Source organism: Pygoscelis adeliae, unplaced genomic scaffold, assembly GCF_000699105.1.
Source record: "Pygoscelis adeliae isolate BGI_AS28 unplaced genomic scaffold, ASM69910v1 Scaffold318, whole genome shotgun sequence".
In the NCBI taxonomy this organism is placed as follows: domain Eukaryota; kingdom Metazoa; phylum Chordata; class Aves; order Sphenisciformes; family Spheniscidae; genus Pygoscelis; species Pygoscelis adeliae.
Window position 1 is genome coordinate 2430835 of NW_008825430.1, and position 23701 is coordinate 2454535.

Genomic DNA, 23701 nt, shown 5'->3' on the forward strand with positions numbered 1-23701 from the left:
GGTTTGTCTTTGTTTTTGTTTTTTTTTTTTGGTTGGTTTTTTTATAACACTTTGATAACAATCTTGAATTCTGAAGCTAGTTAAGTAAGAGACAAAAGCATATACTTGTCTTTTACTGCAAAATTACTTTAGTGGAAGTTGGAAACACATTCAAGAAAACACCATGATCCAAAGCAAGGACATTAAAAAATTCTCTCATCTGGTAACATCTCAGTACCTTTCCTCAGAAATAGGTTACACTGAGGTGAAATTTTAAGTTTGCCAAACAAAAAAAAAAGTAATTATTTCTAACTAAACCCAGATTTTTATATCAGACCATGTTAATTCTGCAGTCTGCCATTCTTCAGTGTTAGTGAGCTGCTTATTCCCATAAGTCAAACACTTGCAGAGAACTGTAAAAGACAATTTACTCTACTACAATTCAACTCAACCAACTAGAGAATGTTAAATGAATTTAGGAACAACAGTCAATATACAGATCCAGAAAAAAATTTATTTGTTTTCTGACAAAAAGTAGTTACAAAATGCTTTTAAATTCTCTTAAACTTCCAATTCCTCTGGCCTCATAGATGTGACACATACCAGTCACATCACACACTTCCCTACTTAGTCACGGGCTTGCAGTGAGGAGGAGACAAAGACCAGCCTTAGAACCTGAAAATACTTCCAGCAAATGGGATTGCTTTGAACTGGCATCAGTTCTTATCTTGTCATCTTACTGCAGTGAAATAGAAACTTATCAAAGGATTAGCAAAAATTAAGTTATCCATATACTTACTTGAAAAATGCAATAAGGAGATTAACCATAATTATGTACTGTACAAAGAGGTAGACAGCTTGAAGAAATGGGGTCAACCATGTTCCTGGGCCACAGAGATGAGCAACTTTTTCATCAGAATTATTTGCACATACTGTGTTGGGAAAAAAGACACAGAGAAAACATGTACAACTTTTAGAACTCCCAGCAGGTATATATAGGGGGGGAAAAAAAGAAAGATCACTTACAAAGACTGCAACAACCAACTATCATGCGCTGGTTCTGCAATTCGAAATGTCTCCATGCATTTAGGAATATGGTAGAAAAATACAGGAGACAGTTTCTGTTTAATACTATGGTATAATCATATTATCAGATTAAAAAATAGCATAATACACCACCACAGCCAAAATTTTGGCATGACAGCTGTGGGGGAAAATTCCAAAGTCTTGCTAGGAAGAGCCTTGTGAGAAATTGTGATTAAGTAGAGTTTTCATTCCAAGGCATTCAAGCTTTATAAAGAATAATGAAAGAGTCAAGACAAGAAGTTAAACAGCTGCAACCCACAAAGAGGAGATAATCCAATGAATGGAATCGATGTCAACAATACTGGGCATTTCATTTCATAAAATCAGAATTTCATAAGACCTTGAGAAGATCTTAGAGTAAGTTTTCTCCTTACTTTCTTCAAAATTGCAGTGTCTTACCATCAATTTCATAGGCATACACTTCACCAAAAATCATCCAGTATGGATGAAACACAATATCTCTAGCAAGAGTCCAAGAGGGTGCCTCATCAGGATACAATATTGCCTTCCTGGGAACACCAAAACTGAGTAGTACAAGTGCCATAATCACCACAATGTAAAACATGTTGGCCACCTATTAACGCAAAAAAGTCAGTTAACCCACAAGGTCATAATTATGATTTCACAACTTTAAACACTTTTACAGTGACAGTGTAAGCTTGATGAATTCTATGTATTATATAAGGAAAAGAGTCTAGGACGCTTATATTTCAGTCAGAAAATTTTGTTAAATAACAAACCCTGTAAAAATGTATGGTTTTTTCCTGTCCTTTCTTACAGAGTATTTAGTATCCTTGGCCAAAGGCAACTGAGAGTATCTCCTTTGTAACTCAAATACTTATTATGTGGATGAGTAGCAACTGATAAAGAGAAACATTCCTTCCTGATGCACTCAATAGCTGCACAAAATGCAGAGGTAGTTTTCCAAGGGCTGAAACACAGAACCTATGCCTCTTGCAAGAAATCAAAGTGAAAAATGAGCAACTTGCTGCTCTCATTTTTAAGGAATGGCAGGGTTCAACTTTGTAGGAACCATTTTGTAGGGGGAAGAAAAACAAACATCCCTTCCACCTTCATATATACAGTTCTCAAGCCTTAAAACCTTTTTTAAGATTTAGAATAGCTCACTGACGGTAAAGCTAAGTTACTTATTTTTAAATTTAAACAGTTTGAATATTTTTTGTGTGAGAGAAGACAATAACAGAGCCACAATCTATTCCCAGTTTTCCACAGCACAAAACACAAAGGTGCTTTAGGACACAAAACAAATTAAAGTCTTGCACTAGAGAGCGCAGACGCAAGAAAACCAAGACTACAAATAAATCTCAGACCCAAAAGGGAAGCAATGCTAGATGAATCAAGAGAAAGGCATCACCATATTCATTCAAGTCTCTGACATCTAAGAACAAAACAGATTAGAGAAGGAAGATTTGCCGGCTTTTTACAGATACGTGACAGAGAAAGCTCCATAATAAAGGAAGCCTTCTCCTCAGTGCTTGTTTTGAAATGCATTGTTATATTCCAGCTAGCTAATTCTACACACCGAGTTGTTGACATATTACACCGGGATGTGCAACCTTTTTTCTAAATAAAACTTGGAGAAAATTTGTAAACAGATGCAGCAAGAAAAACATATTTCAGTTGGGAAAAAAAAAACAGTAACAAAAATAGTACTTACCATTTTCCCAATCATCATAACATAAGGGCCAGCCTGTTGATTTACAGCTAGAAAATCCAGTAATCGCACATACCAAAAAATTATATTGAGACAGTATGTTATTCTTCCAGCAACAAAGACATAATTTTCTCTGTAAGTGTTTTCACCAAAATTCCCCTTCGCTCCAAATCTTAATGCAAACCCGATGAAGAAAGTGACAATGGCAACTGTGTCACTGATATTGAAGTAATCACTGAACCACACCTTAATCTTCTGATTAATCTTCCCAGCCTCTGACATAAAAATCTGCAATAAAAATAAAAGTCAGATCTGCTCACATTTATTGCACATGGACCAACACTGAAATATATGAATCAGTAACTTTTAATCTTAATCTATTCAAATGGATAACTGTTTTACACTGAGGAATCAAAACCAGTGTTCAACCTTGTCAGCTTCACAACAAGGACAAGGAAGATGTACGTTTCCTTCTGTCTGAACAATTCATGACGGTATTTTGGTTTTGGGGTATTCCTGGTGTTGGTTTTTTTCTTTTGAAACAGTTACAGAAATGAGCCCTACTTTCTGCCCCTTCAGTTAGGCCTGACGTACCAGGTTAATGAACTAAATTTCTCTCTCTCGTGTAAAAATTCTTACAGAACTTCTCAAAAGTCTCTTGCTGACCAGCACGTTGTAGCTGTGATAGCTATCCTGTCTCAATAAAGCTTTTTTTGTTTTGTCATTTCGGTCATAGCACAGTGGTAGAGTTTGACCGACACTAATAAATACACATTTCACCCCTCAGAAAAGTAAGGTTGTTTATTTCATTACAACTTGTAGACAGTGAGTTACAGATACACACACACACAAAAAACCACCCCATCAATTTGGGGGCAGGCGGAATTTTAACACACACACACAAAAAAATAAATCAGACCAAGATGTCATTGCCAGTTCCTTGAAATTTAGGAGGAAAAACCCCACCTCCTTTTAATAGACCTCCATCTCTTCCCCATTGGAAATACTGGTATTGAAACTAGCAGCCTATACCAAAGTTTAAGATAAAGGTATTACATCATGTACTTTGATGCTTGAAGTTTCTGAGGTTCCCTTGTTTATAAACACACTTTAAAGCATACTGTTTTAATTGACAAAGAAAGCTAAAATCCCAGATTGTTACAGGCATACCTCACGAATTTTCTCAATTGCTGATGTGAAAATGTAAGCAATAACAATCCACTCTTGAACAGACGGTAATTCTTCCATTTTTACAAGAACCACAAATGTGTAGAGCATGAGGAATCCTAAGTACGCCAACTAAAAAAGCAATGAAAATTATACATGTGATTACTGAAGGGTTCTTTATAGATGTGGATGGAATCTTTTGATGTGGTATACAATAAAAGCTGCAAGTAGAATTACAGTACTATATTTACCACTTTAAGCAGACAAGTTATTATTTATAAAGGGATACAAACATTTTCTTCTTAGAAGAGGAAAGATAGCTGTAATAAGCTATTTATTATTAGCAAAGCTTCATTCTTATTACAGCTATTTTTCCTTTAAAACAAATTTTAGAGTTTCTGTTACAGTAATTTAAACACAGCTGTGCATGAGCACTTTAGCCTAATAAATGATTATAGAATTCCTGCTAGCAACTGATGAAATTACTCAGGCCAGAATAAAAATGTTCATGCTAATTACTCTCTTAGCTTAATTAAAAAAAAAAAAAAAAGTATTTCTCAAAGCCATGAACTTAAAAAAAACCCAACACCCCAAACCACGGAGCACTGCATGTCCATATACAGTTTTTCAAAATCAAGTACTTCTCATTTCCAGCTTAGCAAGGTAAGGGTGGGGTTGGTTTTTTTTTGTTTTTGCTTTTTTAAAAAGGTGCTTAAACTTTGATTCGGGTCACAGAGCTACACGTTGGGAAAAGAACCCCAAAAATCGGCATTAGATTTCCAAATAAAATACACATTACACAAAAGAAAACTCACCGTGTTAAACCAAAACTTCACAATTGGTGCATGATAAAATGCATAAAATTTCTGTGTAATTGGAAGTCTTTTAGGTTTTGCTGGAGTCTCCATATCATGCTTTTCTGCAGCACTGTCCAAGATCCTTACTTCTTTAAACACCTCCTAAAATGAAAGGATTGTTAACTTTACAGACAGAAATAGATGCTTTCAGACACTCATTTTAACTCTTGCTTTAATTTAAAAATGTAATTATTTTAAGTTAGAAATCTTGTTTTTAATATCTCCCCCTGCCCCACATTACCATAGGTATTTCATCTGCTGCATTCTGGAAGTTGTTTTCACTGTCATCCATTGCCATTTGATGTGCATCTTGAGATTGAGGAATATGTGACATTTCAGCCTTGGTCTTATATTCCAACAGCAGTATAGCGGGAGGGAGTAAAATACTCAGTATCACCTGGAAAAGATGAAGACTAAATGCAAATAGTTCACAGCTACATTAAAGTATCAGAATACACCAACACACAGAATATCCTCTGAAAATATATTATCCAAATTTCATTTTCTTGTTATCAAGGGAAAAAAAAAAGTAGAAAATAATTAGTTGTTATTACTTATATACACACTTAAGAGGCTAAAGGTCACATATACAGAGTGTTCCTTGACTTGAAGATACAGGAAAGGGGAAAAAAAAAATAAAATCAACAAATTCCAAAACTAAAAGCCACTAGAAAGAACGTACTCCAAGCCTGAAAATCCAGAGATGTTCTGTTTACACTCTGTTCTTTAATCCACTCCCAGAAACTCTGGAACTGTGTACTGTCAAGGTGTATTTAAAAACCATATAAGAATTGAGGTTGTGGTTTGGTTCGGGGGGTGGTGGTGGTGGTGTGTGTTTTGTTTGGTTTTGGGTTGGGTTTTTTTTCCAACTTATGGTAAGAAAATGAGCTAAGGTATGGATAAAGAGAATAGGTGAAAGCTATTTATTGTCATTAGCTTGTTACAAAGCAAGCAAGAAAATGGTTAATCAGTTATCAAAGAGGATTTTAGTAGGTCACAAATTACATGATGCTTGTAGATATTTTGTAGGAAAGTTTTATTTCATTATATTCCTAGCAACAATTAGGTTTTGGCACACCACCTCAAAGAAACATGCAACTCCCATTTTGGTTCAATTGATCTATATCACAAAGGGCACCACTGGAAAACCTATCCCCGATTTGCCTGCCCTTGTTTCATTCTGTGCCCTGCTTTTGGCTCAGTTTCTTCCTCCAAAATAGGATATATACAAAGCTTTACTACGTCAAGTCTTAAGTACTGCCTGTAAAAAGCCAAAATGTATGAAAGTATATTCTTACAGCGGGTTTTCTGTCTGTTAAGGTTTTTTACCACTATGTTTTTAGTAGTGGATTAGTATTCACATGATCTCTTTAAGCCTCTGATTAAAGGCTACTTGCCTGGTTTTTGCCGTCTATATTTCTGTACCTTATTTGAAAAGACAATAGAGTGTCAAAAGAAGAGTTAACAATAAACACTTCCAGTTTTGATTATGTTATAGGAGACTGTTTTACAGGATTTATTAACATAAGCTATAGTTGTGAAAGCTTTATAACTAAGAGCATTTAAACACTTGCTTGCCTTCCATTTAACCACAAATTCCGTTGATCCTTTTTACACCGATAAACTGCGACAATGCTTACCTTGTACCATGAATTCTTCCTCATGTTCAGCCTTCCCATCCACATATCCGATAACAACATCTGTGTACAAGTATGTGCTACAAATGGACGAAGCCTTGATGACACCGCTAGCTTCAGACAAGTTGAGTTGCTCCAATTTTTAAGCTCATAGGTTAGTAATTTCATTGCCATAGTTTCATCTTGTCGGAAGGACTGTTCTAACAGTTCAACTGCCAGTTGACCAAACTCGCTAGAATGAAGAAAAACCAACAAAACAAAATTTAGTACCTACGGAAATGACCTTGAGTTTAGGTCAAATTTTTTTGTGCAATCAAATTCCCAGTAGCACAACTTGAAGGGACTACTACCTGTCCCTTCTGTACAGATATACTGTACAGTAGTTTCTAACTACAACATGTGAATCTGTGACTTCTATTAAAAACATATGCAGGCTACAAACAGCTGTTAAAACACGCAAGGAAATTACATGGAAGTAAATGGCACATTCAGTGTCATTTTAACTATAAACCGTGACTTGTGACAGCTCTCAAGAGAGCAATATCCAATATAAAACTTCTACTAGAGTGTCACTTAATCCTTTTTGCAAAAAGGAATTGTCTTCAAGTGTGCTAATAGAACAGTTTGGGTTTTGTTCATATATAGCCCACTACTTTTACTGTAAATTTCAAGAAAAATCTTTAACTATATAAATGTAATTTACTTGGAATACTGTTTCAGTTCTTCTGAAGTATCATCAACAAGGTCACTTTGTTTTGCTTCATATGCCATCGAACGATACACTTTGCAAGCAACTAAGGCTTTCGCCATGGACTCCTCCCCATGCTGCCAGAAGAAGAGGGCCATCTTCTGCCTCTTCATTAACACCGCCCAAAGTAACAGCTCGTTGAGAGGATAAGCAAAACGTCTCGTTTCAGGATCATCTATGTCTACTATTTCATCTTTGGTTCTTTTCTTTTTTCCCTCTTCTGCACCAGTGTCAATCTTTAAAATAAAATCAGAAAGTTACATTTTAAATCTCTAAACTTGGTCACGGCATAGCTTGAAATAAATGCTGAGTGATCCAACATCAAATTATATATAATTATAGAAAGAAAAATGAATTTCTCAAGTCTTGAAAAGCAGCTGGAACTTTTGTTCAAAAACTTCAGTTGAGTCCAATTCATTTTAATAACCAGGAGACTGAATTACTTTGATTTATAGGTCAAAAGAAAAGCAGTGACTAATATACCTACAAATGAGGAAAGTCATGGGACACATGGCCAAATCTTGATCCGTCTACAAAGCCACGTGAGTCCCCCCCATTGCTAGAACTAGTGCCAAAGATGAGCTTTTTGCTCCCCCCTAACATATCAAAGCTTGTCCAGAAGACCACTACGCAGAAAATTAAACACCCTTTACAGAATCCTGTAAGCATGCTAGACAGTTTATAAACAAGTACAAAAGCAAGGCTGAAATTCCAGCTTTACCGAAGTCAGTAAAACTGCTGCTGCTCACACTTCAGTGGCACCTGGATTTCAACCAGGTTCTTCACTCTTAACTACTTAAAATAAACCCCACCTTGTTGCCCTCACACATCTGTACCTTTGGTTTGTATGGCTGTGCTGTTTTGATGAAGTGATTATGGCGCATTTTTTCTTTCTTGTCTGCCCTGTTACCAAAAGAATCATGGCTTTTACACATCTGAGGAGTAGTATTTGAAGGATTTCGCCCAGACCGCTGTAACAAGAATAAGAGGAAGGTGCTCGGTTTGGCATCTTTACTCTTACCTGCTATGCATTATAAAGTCATCTGTTTATAGCTAGACACTTAGTTGAGCAATTAAATAGCTATTTTGCTACTGAAACAGTGATGAACTTATATAACAGCAACAACCAGAATTTTCACTGGATATTTAACAAGTTGTTTGTTTGGTTGGTTTGGTTTTTTAAGAAGTCACAAAGTAGGCAGTTACACTTGTTGCTTTAGAAGAAGCTAAGACATCTGCATCCCAAGCCCTGGTGAATCTGCATGTTTAGCGCCCATTCTTCCCCTATGAGCAGAAAAAGAGGGAGTAACACAGAAGGAATTTAGATGTGCTAGAATAAGGAGCAGGAGAACAAAACCTTTTGTTTGTCCTCAATCCCAAAACAGTTACCAGGTGCCCTCATAGGCCTTACTAGCGCCTTTAAAAGAACCCATCCATTGACAAGAAGAACAAAATAATATGGATCAAATTTTCCTCCAAAATTCATAGGTTTTTTTAAATTGAGAACGTATGAATCAGCACGTCCTGTTATCCAACTGCCACATACCCGATTGTTCCCGCTGAGACTATTGTATATAGCTCTAAAGCGTTTTCTTGTATAGGTGCATCTATACGTTCCTCCCATCAGATATTCAATAACCAGCCCCACATCAATCAGGTTGATTTTATATCCCGGAGGAAGATTTCCCTAGGAACACAAAAGGTATTTTTAGTTTTTCAAATTATAATCTTAAACTTGCTTAAAGTGTTTCTACATGTCACATGACAGCTCTAAATAAAAAAAACAAATTAAACCTTTCATGATTAGAAAACCCCACCTATATGGTTCAATATTTATCAGTTTCAAAAAAAGACGAGGTTATAGCTTCTTTTCTGTATGATCTCCCCTAGCAGGGCAGATGTTCATTCTGTCGGGGGGTGCGGACTGGTTTTTGTCTATTGTTTTAACAACCAAAATTACTCCTAACTGGGAGTATCAGCTTTCAATCCCCCCAAAAAGCAAAACAATCACAAGTAAGATGAAAAAGACAACACTCCTCAGGTTTAACATCTTCCTGGCAGCAGGGGACTAAGCATACAACAGCAAGTACTGGAAACAACAGAATGACTGCAGAGGTAGCTTATTATTTACAATAAAACCTAATTAATAAACCTAAGATTAAATTGACAGTCAAACATTAGAAATCATCAAAAAACTAACACTGCTAGTTTGACAGATTTTTACATTTACAGCATATCTGTTTGACATCAAAAAAAAAAAAGAGTGTTGGGTTAGTTGGGCCTTGTTTCTTTATAAAAAAAGAAGGGGGGGGAAATTTGGAATGAGAAATTAGAGTGCAATGACAACATGAGAAGATTACAGTAGAAGCCAAATATTTTTGCATGTTGGCTCAAAAAAAAAAATCCTTAGTTTTTAAACAAATAGTAGCCATCAAATAAGAGCAAATATTTCAAACTACCGTATTAGCTATAGACTATTTCCTTTTTTGTTTCATTTTACTTCTGTTTTAATTTAGGACATAATTAATACACCCACAGTTTGTCCAAATGGGGGGGGGACGGGGGGACGGGATACCCAAAACCAAAAAACCCCAGAATGCAAAAAGCAGCGTTACGGGTTTTTTGTATTATTAAAATGTAATATTATAGAGGAAGGTTTTAACAAAAAAACATTTTCATTTACAGGAACACACACAGACTGATATTCATGTTTACAGTATTGCAGGATCCATAGTAAAAGCTCCCTTACTTTTTAAAGATTTAGTCTGAACATTCCCTCTTTTTACCAAAGTGGATTCTTCTTCCTTCTCTGCATGTGAGTGCATGAACTGTTACTCTTTTAGACATATGGTTACCCTAGCTCCCATACAGAACTCAATCAAAAGCACATCAAGTGTGTAAAAGCAACACCATAAAAGGTTAATTAAAAAAACCAAATAACAAAACCTGATCACGTGGGCTCCTTTACAGAGCTTTATTAGCTAAAGAATTCCTTCTTTTTGTCTTTATTTTTTGTCAAAAGCAGATAATGAGCATGTTAACGCAAGCCTAAGTCATATTTGCGTACTACTCACATTAGCTACTTTCTGGTGGAAGGTTTTTTGTTTTGTCCTGTTAGATACTTACTGTTATGCAAAACTACTTTAAAATTCTTAAATCAACACCTACAGCAATAAATTTTTTTTAAGTAATATGTATAACTATGCAGGTTCACAAAATAAGCTATTTTTACAACTATTATGATAATATTAACTGCTATAGACAGAATTCATCTTATGAAGCCCTAACAATACTATCTATAGACCTCATATTTTGTGCACAAGTTTCACCCATCTGACTTTCTCTTGTTCTCTTCCCCACTGTGGTTTACACATTTCATATGTTCCATAACAAAGCTGCAATTTTCCCTTTAGTATCTATCCCCAACATCAGACACAGATGAACATCCTGCTGACAAACTATTTCTGGTATCGTTTCTGAAGAGCCAGAAAGCAGCTGTGGCACTATAAAGCAGCCAGACAGCATGCACTTCTCAACTCTGACTTCAGGCCAGCTTCACGAAGCCTTCCCTATCGACACCCCATGGCATTCAGACTGGTGCACGTGACCCAGTATACGACACGCTGAGCAGCTAAAAAGCTGTTCTAAAAGTAGCTTAAAAAGCAATCATTCACTTACTGTGTTATAAAGCTCTTCCAGCCTGGGAATTGTAAGAAATTTGTGCATGCTTACTCCATTTTCAATCAGAAGTTTCACAAATGCAACTCTATCCATCACGAGGGCATCTAACATAGCCTGTTCCAGAGAGCCAACCTACAACAAATAAGTAACAAGGCAGAGCCTGGAGAGAACCAGTAAAACGGAGCATCACAAAAGTAAGCGTGCTTAGATTACCTATCAACCTCATCCATTTACAGGGCTGGGGAAGCCTTATATGTCTACAAAGATGTCACCCTTGGTTCAGAAAATCTCCTGAACTTCACACAATTACAGGATAAGAGAATATTCTAAAGACTTAATCAGCAAGTCTTATACTCTTCCATAGGTATCTCTTACTGACACAGTACATGGGACTAAGTAGACGTTTGGTTTAACATAGTTAAGCTGTTCTCATAGATTGATATTGGATGAAACACAAAGACATAAAACATCTAAAGCACAATTTGCTTCAAAGACAAATGCTCAGAACTGTCATTGCTATCAACAAGCCTTACATTATGTACTTTTGACTGCACACTCATGTAAGATTGTGTTTTATTTTTGCAGTAATATGGGAAAAAGGCAAGATCCACAATGTAATTTTCGAACTAGTTTGCAGACTACAAAAACCAGATGTTTTATCCTCCCCCTCAAAAGACACTGCAGTGCTGCCAACAGTAGTTAATATAGGCATTTTACTAGATGCTTCTTAAGAACTTCCTATGACCATGCAACTGTAAGGAAGAAAGAGCATCTGACTAACATGAATTCCACTTCCACCTTTTGCAATGTCTTTTCTCCTTTAGTTATTAAGAACACTTAGAACATTTCTAAAATTTTTGGACCATTTTCAACTACACAATAACAAAACAGCTGTAAGACTATGCGGTATGCAAAAATTACTGTCCTCAAAACAAACGTGTCAGTATTCTACAGTCTCTCTCTCTACAAAAGTAAAAAGATTCATTCTTTACAATAAGTCGAGTTTTTCTCTTAGAAAATATCGTTCTGCTTAATCCAGACCATTACATCCCAGCCATTGTTGCCCATAAACAAAAACATGATTTTTGGCTATGTCAACTCTATCCCATGCAAGTGTAAGAACAAGCTGGTCAAATGCAGATGCATTCGTGCCTTAAGAAGCAAAAACAATGAAAAAAATTAATTAAAATACAAGACAATAAACATTCTTTCCTCCTAAAAAGGCCAAATCAAGCAATCTACCACAAAGTTATACAGTATATATTATCATTTATGACACGTTATGGTATTATACAATGAGAAAACATAGTAGATAATTATTTGCTTAAAAACTGAAGATGCCTACAGATTATAGTATTTTATAAATAATCCATCATATAAACACTAAACAACTATATCTGGGGATTCCAAATGCTCTTAAAAATTCAAAGTCTCACCTTTTAACAATGCTGTAAGTATTGCAACATCAATGTCCTGGTGTTCATCTGACCCAATATGAAAAACTGTAATCTGTCCAAAATGGTAAAATAGGGAAAACATATATTTTAAAGTTATTTTCAGGAAAAAGGTGATTAGCACCAGTCTTTTATGTCAGGAATTGAAATACATTAAAAAGTCACCTTATCTTCAATGCAGTTTAAGCCTATGCTCGATTTAAACTTACCTTTAGCGTGCACTCTGTATTGTTTTCCTAACTGGGTGCCACACAAGACAATCTTTTATGAGAAAAAGCATAGCAGAAACCCTTTACACTCTTCAATCAATTTGAACTTCTTTTCCCACTATGATTACAATTCTCTGTTGTCTATAAACACCACACAGCATTCTGTTTACCCCTCCAGTTCATTCTAGATTATGAGATTTACCTGCCAGCAAACGTTTGGTTATTGTCATAACCAAATATGACAATTTTAAACCTTAGGACAGCACAATATGATGTCCAAATGAGACACCACTACCTGAACTCAGGCTAGATATAAAGCTCTATAAAGTGCTTTTGCTTTAAGCATGCAGTGATAGTAGATCTTTGTTAGTACAGTCATCATTAAAAGACCAAAAGAAACCAAAAAAAGTCCCAAGGTTTTCAAAAAATCAAAGCAAGAAAAAAAAGGACAGCGAGCCAAATACAAAATACATACACACTATAAACAAACCAGAATCCTGTCATCTGAAAACAAATAGGCTTGGAAACAACGACAAACTCTGATTACCAGAAATAATCACATGAATTAAGTCTCTCTTGGCCATGAGAGAAAAATACATGTGAAAACTGTATTTGACTATCTTCTATAACTAGAAGATCCACTGTGTCCAGAAAAGATTTTTGAATGACTCTTGATCATATACAACATTGAGATACAATTTCATATTATATCCACAAATGCACGCACCTTGCATAAAAAATTTTTATGGCAAGTTCTACTTACAAGTTCTTTTTTTTTCATGCATTCCAGCAGTGTCTGAAACAAATGAACTGCTTCACTTTGACCAAAGTTAAATGTCTTTTTGATGGTTGAAATTATTTCAGGCTCAGCACCCTCAGGAACATTCCTGAGATTGAAACAAACAAACAGGAAAACACACTATTATACATGAACAGTAAGAACAACAATGCATTTAATTAGTTTCAACATGTCCATTCAAAGTCCTGCTATCTATTAAGCTTATTACCGTTTCAGTGGCAAAATCTTGGGTAACCTTGAGCAGGAAGTATAGGTTGCTTAATCTATGGCTTTCTACTACCGCCTCGTAAAAGTAACTCAGCTTCTCTCCCTTTCCTTCCCATACCCAGTTCCGAGATACTCTCAACTAAAAGATTTTGGACACAAAATACTAAGTACTCACCCCTCTGAATAAGACCTGCTTCTGATCTTACTATGGACAAAGCTGTTTGGTTTACTGCTACGTTAGATCCCTACCTCCTGGTTCTGAGGCAGTCCCTGCAAGAAGGACCCAATATGTTTAAGGATTTATGCAAGTCTGACAACTAACTAGAAATCACTAAGTATTGTGGAGCCCAACCACAACCCTTTTATTATTTGAAACTACACTTAAAATAGACAAGTGTTTTCTTTCAACACTAAACAGAAGTGCGTAAAAAGTTCAGTTTTAAAGACTACTCAGAAGAAACAATATAGAAACTCTTTCTGATCCCTTTTCAAGAAAAGTTACCACTATGCAACAGCTAACTGCATGAAAATATTTCCATTCAATGTTGTCAAGTGACATTTTCAAGCAGTTTGGTAACATATGATTCTTCATGTTATTCTCACATCTCTGGAAGGTCTGGTCAGGTCTGACTTCTGTTGAGCAAAACTCTTGTGCACACTTAAGAACAGTCACATTTATCACTTAAGTTACTGTGGCTTAGTTAAAATTTGAAGTTGAAGCAGACAGAGCAATTTAAATTGAGAGTCGGGTCCTCTAGTTACAATGGTGTAACAAAATTACCGCACGTAGCTGAAGTTACACACAAGATGTTTCCCCTAATTTACAATATAGGTGTGTACACTTTTCCTATCCTTTTTGTAAGTATTGCTAAAGCAAGCATACGCTACAGAATTTGGTGCAACTGGTACAAGGTGTGTGGGAGGAACCCAGAACTAGAAAAGAAGTCTTGGTCTTTAGCCAAAGCTGTTATTGCAGCCAACCCAGAAAGCTGCATCACAGGCAAGATTACACTCTCTGCTTTTAGCCTTTGCCTTTCCACAGAAAAAGGTCTTGCACAATTTCATTAAGGAATGGTCTCAAAACCCATCTACGTATAACTGATAGTTTGGCTAGCAGTGCTAGGACTTACCCTCCCTCCTCTGTTTGCTTGTGAACATATGCCAGTATGTCTGCAGCTCTACCAGTTCCTTCACATACTACCACCGGCACCGGAGGACTCTCTTGAAGGAAGTCTAAAACTGTGAGTATGACGTTGGGGCCACCTTCGAACACAAGTGCCACCACAGGCACACCTTGGCCAATTCCTATAAAGTTGCAAATAAGTAATAAAAACCAGACAATGTTGTAAGCGTATAGGGAATGCGAAGACTGGTTTTACATATTTAATAAATCAAGTATGTCCCTTCTATTGAATAAATATTAAAACGCTGCCTGCCAGACATTTTAACTGTTGCTAATGCACAGTTTCAAGCATTGTTTATACTTTGGCCTGGGGGGGAAAGCACTGCAAAGAAGCTCATAAATACAATGGAATACAGTCTACAAAACAGAAGAGATTCTTCACAGAAATATTCCTGAACTAATGCAGAAAAGTGAACATTTTTTCTTCAGGGAACTCCCCTTCTACATTCCCCCCAGATAGTTTCCAAAGATGACAACACGTATACAATTTGAACCCATGGAATACATGGAAACCCCGTACTGACAGGGAGTATTGCAAAATCATTCCTAGAAGAGAAAAAACACACAGGTGTTGCCCCATAATTGGGAAAACACCAAAAGAAGTCATGGCTTCTTTGCACAAACACAATGATGTTTTACAAATTCAATTGCCCTATTGTGAAACTGCAAGTGATCAGTGTCAAAACCGTGAATCACCAGACCAGTAAGGCCTGACAACATACTAGTAACTCAAGTGATGTCCATTTGCTTTATCAAAGCAAAATTGACAGCTTTATTCAAAAGAACCCTCCTCTCTGGTCCCAAAGAAATCCTAAATCTACCAGCAACACCTAGGGTCCAAAGCAACAGTTGAAATTTGCAAAATAATCATTCAGACTTGAAACATAAACAAAATACTAATTTTTCTATTTTCTCATTAGGATGTTTGGTGCAAGTACCTTTTTCATCAAAGCATAGTAACACTCAGCCCTCAGGCATCATAATTACTTACTTGCATGGATCCGTTGCAAATTAATAGTTTTTTCCAGTTCTCTCCGCAATTTAACTTCTGCTCCATACTTTCCAACTGTTCCATCATCCACCAGAATGAAATGGGAATGGAGGTTATTTAGGACGTTTAGTTTACTTAACGGGTTTAACAAGGTTTGATACGGAGCAACCACCTAAGTATAAGCACACAACAATGTCTTTTACTTATAAAGATACAAATTTGTTTCTGTGAAACTTAACTTTTTGTCTAGACACAAGAACTGGTGGCTCAACAAGAAGCACTGACACATATAAGCATGCCTTGGGTCAGGATACACCAACAGCTGTAGCTCTTAACTTTGTGCAGGAAAGCAGATAACTATATCACAAAAGAATTCTGTTCTGAAGGATAACAGAGAAAAGATCCTTTGAAAAGGTGTCTTTGGGGAAAACTTGTGACTGCTCTGGCAAACAGTAGCATTGAAGACTCTGCATCAAAATTTTTCAATTTATCATCCTCTGTAAATGGATGCTTGAGCAGATTTGTAAAAAAAAAAAAGTCAGATAAGTCATTATTTCAGTTAGGTAATTTATCCTTACATCTCTTCCAACAAGGTCATTTCTGTTTTCAATCACTCCCCATGGAGCAATCCCAATAGTGCAAATCTTTCGAGATGATCTGGAGGCATGTTCTCTTAGAGCATCACCAACATGTTTTGCAACACCTGTTTGTGCACAAAAAGATTTCAATGTATTTCTTAATAAGATGTGACATTCAATACAGCTGTTTTATTAGTTCACCGGGCCTTTAAGGATCTGGGAACTTATTTGACACAACACCAAAGAAAAAGCAGCATACTACACCTACTAGAAGGAAACAAAGTACTATGTATCAGTTATTCAACAAAATAAATATTAGCCTAGTAAGAACTAAAGAGTTTCCAGTACATTCCCATACTTGTTTTAATCGCATTAAGTTTGTCCTCTTGCAGTTTCAAAAACAAAACACCCACCCCAAAACCAAACCAAAAGCACCCAAAAAACCAAAAACCCCCACCTTTGTGTTGTTTCTCTTTGCAAGACAAGACAGCAGCCCACTTCCCACTACACATGTTCAAAATTATTATTTTAATCTCACTTGACCAAACTCACTTAAATTTACTTTGCTTTTAGACAAAGCTATGCATCCATTAAATCTTTTGGCTCTTATAAACCATAATCCAGTTAACTGTGCACATTCCCTGGTGGTACTTTACCTGTGTTCACTCCTCCAGTTATAATCCAGGCTCCTGTTGTTACTGCAGCTTTAATAAGACCTTTGCCAAGCAACTGTTTGATGCGTGGGTGAAGTTCAAATTTCTGCATGCCCCCATGTACAGATATAACAAGCTTCGGCAACTCCATCTGCCATTCTTTAAGCATAAGTTGCAGAATAGCTTCAGGCTTAGTGTCATATGACAGTCGCACATACTGCAGGCACAAGAAGAGAGTTAAAAGGTTCTTAAAGGAAATCATCACAGAATCAATGAGTAAAAAGAAGAACCAGGATGTACTTCAGGATATATTATCCTATTCCTGGCTACAGAAAATGTAATTCACTGTCTCAAAACACGGCAGATGCAATAAATGAACAAGCTTACTGCACGTCCTCCAAAGTTAAGGACAAGACAGCAGTTTCTAAAGCAAATTTTGGAAAGGGAACAACTACATAATAACTATGTTATTCCATCCTACTGGCACAACGACCTAGAAAAATGAGTCTTTATGAAAGCATTGGATGATCTCTAAATTAGATGAAATTCAGAAATATTTATAAAAGTTCTGCCATCTACTGGGGAGAAGCTTGCATGTCTCCTGCGAAAAGTTTTACAGAAAGAGAGTTGTTCGCTTTTCCTTCCCTATTCCTGATGGGAAGGAAAGCTACATTCTTTGATAGAAAACTTCAAAACTAGCAGCTTTTTAACCCGTTTAACAGCATAAGATTAAGCAGTTGGTTATCAGTTAAAAATACTGTTGCATCTTTAACACAAGCTATTCAATAAGCCCTACCTGAATCAAGTTCTAACTAAAAAAAAAAAAAAAATCACTGTTCCAATAAACTGGCTTTAGCAACCCCACTAGCACTGCAGAAGTAAGCACAGAAATGAGTACAGGCAGCTTGCTCTTTCTGTACACCTGGAAAAGGATTCACAGCAGTTTTAAGCTATACTAGGCGTACAAAGGAACACATACGCTGCTATTACCAACGTGAAAGAATTCTGCTAAGAGCCCTCCTCTCCACAGAGACGATCTCACCTGGAGCACTGGACTCTCCCCAGGGGCTCCGCCGGCTGCGTAAGGAACACAGCTCCCTCACTCAAGCGCTTCAGTTTGGCCATAGGAGCCACACTGTATCAGAACTCTTTGCAGCTTATAACTGCATGAGCATTAAATCAATTCTACCACACCTAGAAATCCTTTACAAAATGGTTATGGAGAATATGTCAGAATTTCCAGTTTTCTAGCCTCTCCAGTACATGTGTACTTGTGAATTGAGCTGGTTTCCAAAATTTTGATTTATTGGTATGCTTGTTTTTAAGTAACCCCCTCTTCCAAAAAACTTAGTTATTCTGATCAGTATGATTATGCTTTAATAATTTTGAACAAACCTACTAAAGAAGCATATTCCACATCTGTCCATAATTTTAAATTATTTTTCAGAGTTTGAAAATTATGAATAGAGGGTTAAGATAGCAGATGTTACTTAACAGGTCCTATAAAAATTTAACTTTAGCAAGTAAGCAAGCAGTACAGATGAGTAAGCTGTATTTTCATGAAGTCTGAAACAGTGACACTGAATTCTTAACGTAATGTTTTGCTGAAGTGATTATGAATTCTTATCACCATTTGCAATTTGAAGGTAAGCCGGTACATGAATACAACTAATTCTGATAGATCTGAGCAAATTTTGTTACGAAAAATAAATTAAAAAATGGAAATTAGAAATAATTCAGATCACAATAAAAAAAAACACCCTAGAATAGTAGAGGGCATTGGTTTGTCACAATATGGGTGACATTGTTTTCAGCCTTCAATTTCAAAAGTTAAATGAAGTATCCACCATCTCTATCAACATGTTCATTGTAAGAAAAAAAGAAAATGTCATACATGCCTTAGCCCTGTAAGAATGAGAGCCACCTTGAAAGTTGATGACACCGTAAGCATCAGTAGAGGTCTGTTCTGTATGTTTTTCCACTGACCATTCTTCTATTTCCTGCTTATAGTTTTCACCCAGCTTCACATCGGAGTATTTCATAGCAAGACTTGCAGTAAAACAAGCATGTTGTCTGACCAAGCGGCCACAACAGCACCTGCACCCAACCATAACATTTAGAATGCTTGAGTAAATACTATTATTAGAAGACAAGAGAGAGAAGAATTTCCTTTATCTATAACAGAGGTACATCAGATTTAGAAAGCAAAGATTCTAAATATTATATAAACCTCTTTTCCAGAGCAAGCCCTGTCACCATAAATATTTATAGCAAGAATTAATTACAATACATAATTATTATGCAAAATATTGAAGCTCACTGAGATAGCAAGTTGGAGGCCAGGAGAAACTAAATAGTCAGGACACAGAAAATTGATTCTTTGAAGCCAAATAATTTATATAACATTTATAAATCTGTGATCTATGTATTGCAGACAGTTCTTTATTCATTAGTTATATTTGGTTTGTATCTAACCTTTCACCAACTTGTCATTTGCAATATTGATCAAAACTTTTAAAAACCCTATTATGAAAGTGCTTATTTAATGGGAAAAAAAAAAAATCATAAACATTGCAATTACAAAGAACTCTTACCTGACAAGTTGCTGACAAATCTGACATCCTGGAAGGCATCTATAAGAAATATTTAAATATATGAGTAAACTTCAGCTTCAATTTGGGGGGTGGGGGGGAGTGAGTTGGGGGGTGGCGACAGACCACTTGCACCACTTCATGTGCTTACAGAAAGATTACTTAACAAAAGAGATCTCCAGTAAATGGAAAACATGCTGCCCAAGTTTGCCCGTTTTTAACATGGTAAATTGTCTGTCTTATTTTACATGACTGTAGTATACTTGGCACGTAAAAACACATAAACACGCAAAAGCTTCAGTCCTGAGACTTCAGATGGGTTTCCAGGCTTTGAACCATCAATATATCTGAAGCCCAGGAATATTTCAGACGGGATTATCTGCAGTACTCAAACTGAAACATTTTTGCTAGATGCTAAGAAGTTACTTGCAGACCAGCATTTTCTTGGACTCATTCTAACTATACATTGTTGCATCTATTCTACAAATTCATCCTTCTAATATACATGCAAGTTGAACTGCCTGTGTGGGAAGGTTATTTAATCATTTCTGAGTTGCATGTGCAGAAGAAGATATATTTGAACAAACCTTATACAGTAATGCCTTTATGTAAAGTTTATTATATAAAAAGAATGCTTCATTTCTACCCGCTTTTCTACACATTTTCTGTGTTTTCCTGCTAACAGCTTTCTTAACATTTAAAATTAACATAGCAGATAGATTTATACCACTGTTTTCCATAATTTTCATAAGCAGCTGTTAACCAATTATGGTTAAGAGCTAGTATGCAAGAGTGTGCAAATACAGATGTTATACAGTAGTCTTAAACTGTTTGCAGACTTTGAGCATAAAAAAATTTTAAATTTTGTCCTCTATGAAAGTTACTCTGCTATTAATCATCTGTTTTTAATACTGAACTATAGCTTTAGACCTTCTCTAACAGTTATTAAAGTACAATTATCTATACTAAAAGGTACAGATCAACAAAACGCACCAAATACTCCTGTCTGCATTTGATTTATTTACGCATAATTCACTAACAACAGTAAGCAATACTTAGAAACCAAAGGACAAAATCTGATGGAAAAGTTGTAAAGTCCGTTGTATGTTACAAATGGGTTAAACTAAAAGGGCAAGTGTTGAAGATCCTTTTGTTCCTTGTGAAATGCTCTGGAAATTTTAACAGCTTCCTAATTACTTTGTTTGCATTTGCAAATTTTCCATGTGCTACAATCACGGCTATAAATTCTAAAAGCTTCTCATGTCACATGGTTTCAAGGAATGTGGTGAATTATTTACAATAACTTAAAAAATTCTACAGCACTTACTTTGTTCTTTTTCTGCCTAAAAACAAAGTTCTTAAAAGAAAAACAATACTCTGCTGCAACAGAACAAAAGATATTTATAAGTGTTTTCATGGAAAAGGCTGAAATAGAAGTTTTGAGAAGTTCAGAAGGAAAGCTTTCTCAGCTGCTCTCAAATATATGAAGCTAAAAAAAAGCTGATCTGAAATCCATAATGACAATAGTAAACATTTTGGGAAGACAAAACTGCCTTAAAATACTAATTTTGAATTTATTTTCAATTTGACCTTCCTTAATCTGTGACACAGATGTCATGACCACGCACGTCAAGTTCAATCATTGTAGAAACTCTTAAAATTATACCTGTAACATTTAGTGAAGGTAAACTCTACCAATTAGATACGTTAGAGGTGTCACTAACTTGCCAGATTTTACATCTCTAATTTAGCATAAGGTAAAAGCAGCACGTGAGATATGCAAAATATTCTTCATTAGTCTCAGCCTCCCCTCTAGAAACATACTTCCCTGTTTTTCAGCCTCATTTTTTCCTTACAGAACTTAAGAATGAAAAATTGCTAGATACCACATGAAATCTTTTGATATCCGAACTGTTCTTATTTTATCTATCTTCCCTGGAAGCAAATATTTATTTAGTCTTCGTTTTACAATTTTTTTCTCCCACCACAATTCTTGTTTTCTTTATTCTTCTATGAATTCTTCATCCCTTTTTCCTGCACTGTCAGGTTTATTTTTACACTTCACCCTACACTCACACTGCTATTCTTTAAATTCCAATAGAGTGTATGTCTAAGAGACTTTCTGACTTCAGAACTATGCCACCAAAAAAAAAACAACAACCCCAAAAAAACATACAACCTCCCCCCCGCCCCACTGTAGACACACCATAGACATCACTAGGAAGACTAGTAGGAAACAGCAGAGAACAGAGGAACATTTATTAGAGATTTCTGCAATGCCAAAGTACTTTCAGAAAAGGACAAAAAAATCCAAGCTAGGCACAAAGAGTGACAACGCCCAGTCACGAAAGAATGAACTAAAGACAGTGTTTTATACAGATAGTTATTCCAAAATTCTATTATATACTCTCTCTACAATACTGACTTTTTTTTTTTATTTTTAAGAGCAGCAATGAGTTCTTGCATCATTTCTCGTTTACCTGTGGGGGTCTTTTGAACTTGGTATAATATACACACACTCCCTCTTGGTGAAAGTATTTTCTATCCAGGATTTCTGGGACTGAAAAATAAAAAGTGTAACAGTATTATAAAATACAAATCATACAACCTTGCAATGAAAAATGCTTTTTAAGGAAACAAGAATTAGAACATGAGGGCTTTTTTATTTAAAGATGAAGGCAAGTAGTGTCTAACATAAAGAAGTTAAATTGCCATTTACTGTTTTACTGTCTCCCAAAATACTAACAAAACCATATATGACCCTATAAAAGCAGTTCACACTGTCTAAAAGTTGAGATAACCAGAATCATCACGTAACTTATTTTATACACAAATCCATTAAAATTCAAAGTAATCTTTTTTCAAAGCTAACATTTAAATAGCAAAAATCTGCAACATGCAAATAAAGATGTACCAAAAAAACCCCAATTTCAAAATATACTGTTTACCTACTTTGCTAAGAACAACAGAAAAAAAAAGTTAACATTTTTGAAAATTAACTGCACTACACTGAGATGACAGTAATTTAATCTATTTACGTCTTTATTAAAGTAAAATTTTAATCTTGAAATTGTGGGTAAGGAAGTTTTCTACCAACACTGGCAATCTTTTCTAGTAGCAATAAATAGGTCATAACCTTTGTTCTTCATCAAGAAACTTTTCATTTCAATAAACAAATTTAATTAGCATCCCTAAGCCGTGTTTTATACTTAAACTTGAAACATGTTCCGAAACATGAAATTGAGGTTGTTTACTTCTTCAAATGCTTACCTATTCTAATAGCTGGACATAATTTAATTTCAGTTGCATTAAACAACCATGTAACATTATCTTACACGATAATCTCAGGATTACACGCTAAACAATATGCATAACGCCCAATGCCTATGTCATGTTTCAGCAATACATTGGGAAAGGAACTCAGACTTGATTTTTAGTAACTAAAACCAGGAAAAAATCTTGGGATGCCAATTTGCACCTTATGCAATATTGCTTTAAATCCTCATTAAGATTACATTAAAATTTCTTCATTGCTAACAGTATGCCCTGTTCTACATTTACATTTCACCTGTAGAAAAATTTGAGAAATTTCATGCCTGTTCTATTTTACAGCAAGGGGGAAAAAAAGCTGATGTATATTATTCACAGGTATCTAAATAGAGGTCTGTGGAAACTAGGAAGGAATTAAGGGGTGGGTTTTTTCCCAGATCAATTGTAACAGAAGAGTCAGTAGAGATGGATGGTTTTTCCACTCACCACAATTTCAAGATCAGTTTAAGATAATACAGAGAAATTATTACAAGCAAGAATGTACCAGCTAGTTTTAATATAGTCCCCTGGAAAACTGTTCCTCAACTGCCCACCCTCTTTCAAAACGTTTCCCAGACTCAGCAGATCTTTCCCACGTTATTCATCATGCTCTCCTTCCAATATTTTAGTGAACTTTGACTATGAATCTGTCAAGACGGCAACAAACTGCTGCTCCAGTTTCTGTCTTCACATTAAGAGGGCCACCAGCCTCTTCCGAGGATGGAAAGTTGCAGGGTACAGGCGCTTCCCAAGGGAGAAAGAAGGGTAGGAGAAAGGTAGAGGCACAATCCACAGGGAAGAATCATGGCGGGGAAGAGGAGCTGTAAACAACAGAATGAGCACTCACACCATATATTTTACATTTAAATTATTATCTTAAACACCTGGAACAAATAG

General features: G+C 35.8%; 2 protein-coding genes across 2 annotated transcripts in view; both read right to left on the reverse strand.

Moving 5' to 3' along the window:
• Positions 1-10956, reverse strand: part of TRPM7 (transient receptor potential cation channel, subfamily M, member 7) — a 25506-nt gene extending 14550 nt beyond the window's left edge. Inside the window, exons 1-11 of the mRNA XM_009330929.1 lie at positions 10828-10956; positions 8696-8836; positions 7986-8120; positions 7105-7385; positions 6405-6633; positions 5006-5161; positions 4723-4866; positions 3911-4039; positions 2744-3028; positions 1465-1639; positions 779-911 (exon numbers count right to left, since the gene is read on the reverse strand). Coding sequence (XP_009329204.1) covers positions 779-911; positions 1465-1639; positions 2744-3028; positions 3911-4039; positions 4723-4866; positions 5006-5161; positions 6405-6633; positions 7105-7385; positions 7986-8120; positions 8696-8836; positions 10828-10941 — 1922 coding nt within the window. The 5' untranslated portion in view covers positions 10942-10956. The remainder of the gene's footprint in view (positions 1-778; positions 912-1464; positions 1640-2743; positions 3029-3910; positions 4040-4722; positions 4867-5005; positions 5162-6404; positions 6634-7104; positions 7386-7985; positions 8121-8695; positions 8837-10827) is intronic.
• A 3669-nt stretch (positions 10957-14625) lies between these two features.
• LOC103922739 (transient receptor potential cation channel subfamily M member 7-like) lies at positions 14626-22049 on the reverse strand. Its single transcript, XM_009330928.1, has 7 exons — positions 21976-22049; positions 19499-19537; positions 18803-19001; positions 16908-17121; positions 16252-16376; positions 15674-15845; positions 14626-14804 (listed from the first exon to the last, which is right to left on the reverse strand). Exons 3-7 carry the CDS (start codon positions 18944-18946, stop codon positions 14626-14628), a joined length of 834 nt encoding a protein of 277 aa, XP_009329203.1. The 5' UTR covers positions 18947-19001; positions 19499-19537; positions 21976-22049.
• Positions 22050-23701: the final 1652 nt, after the last annotated feature.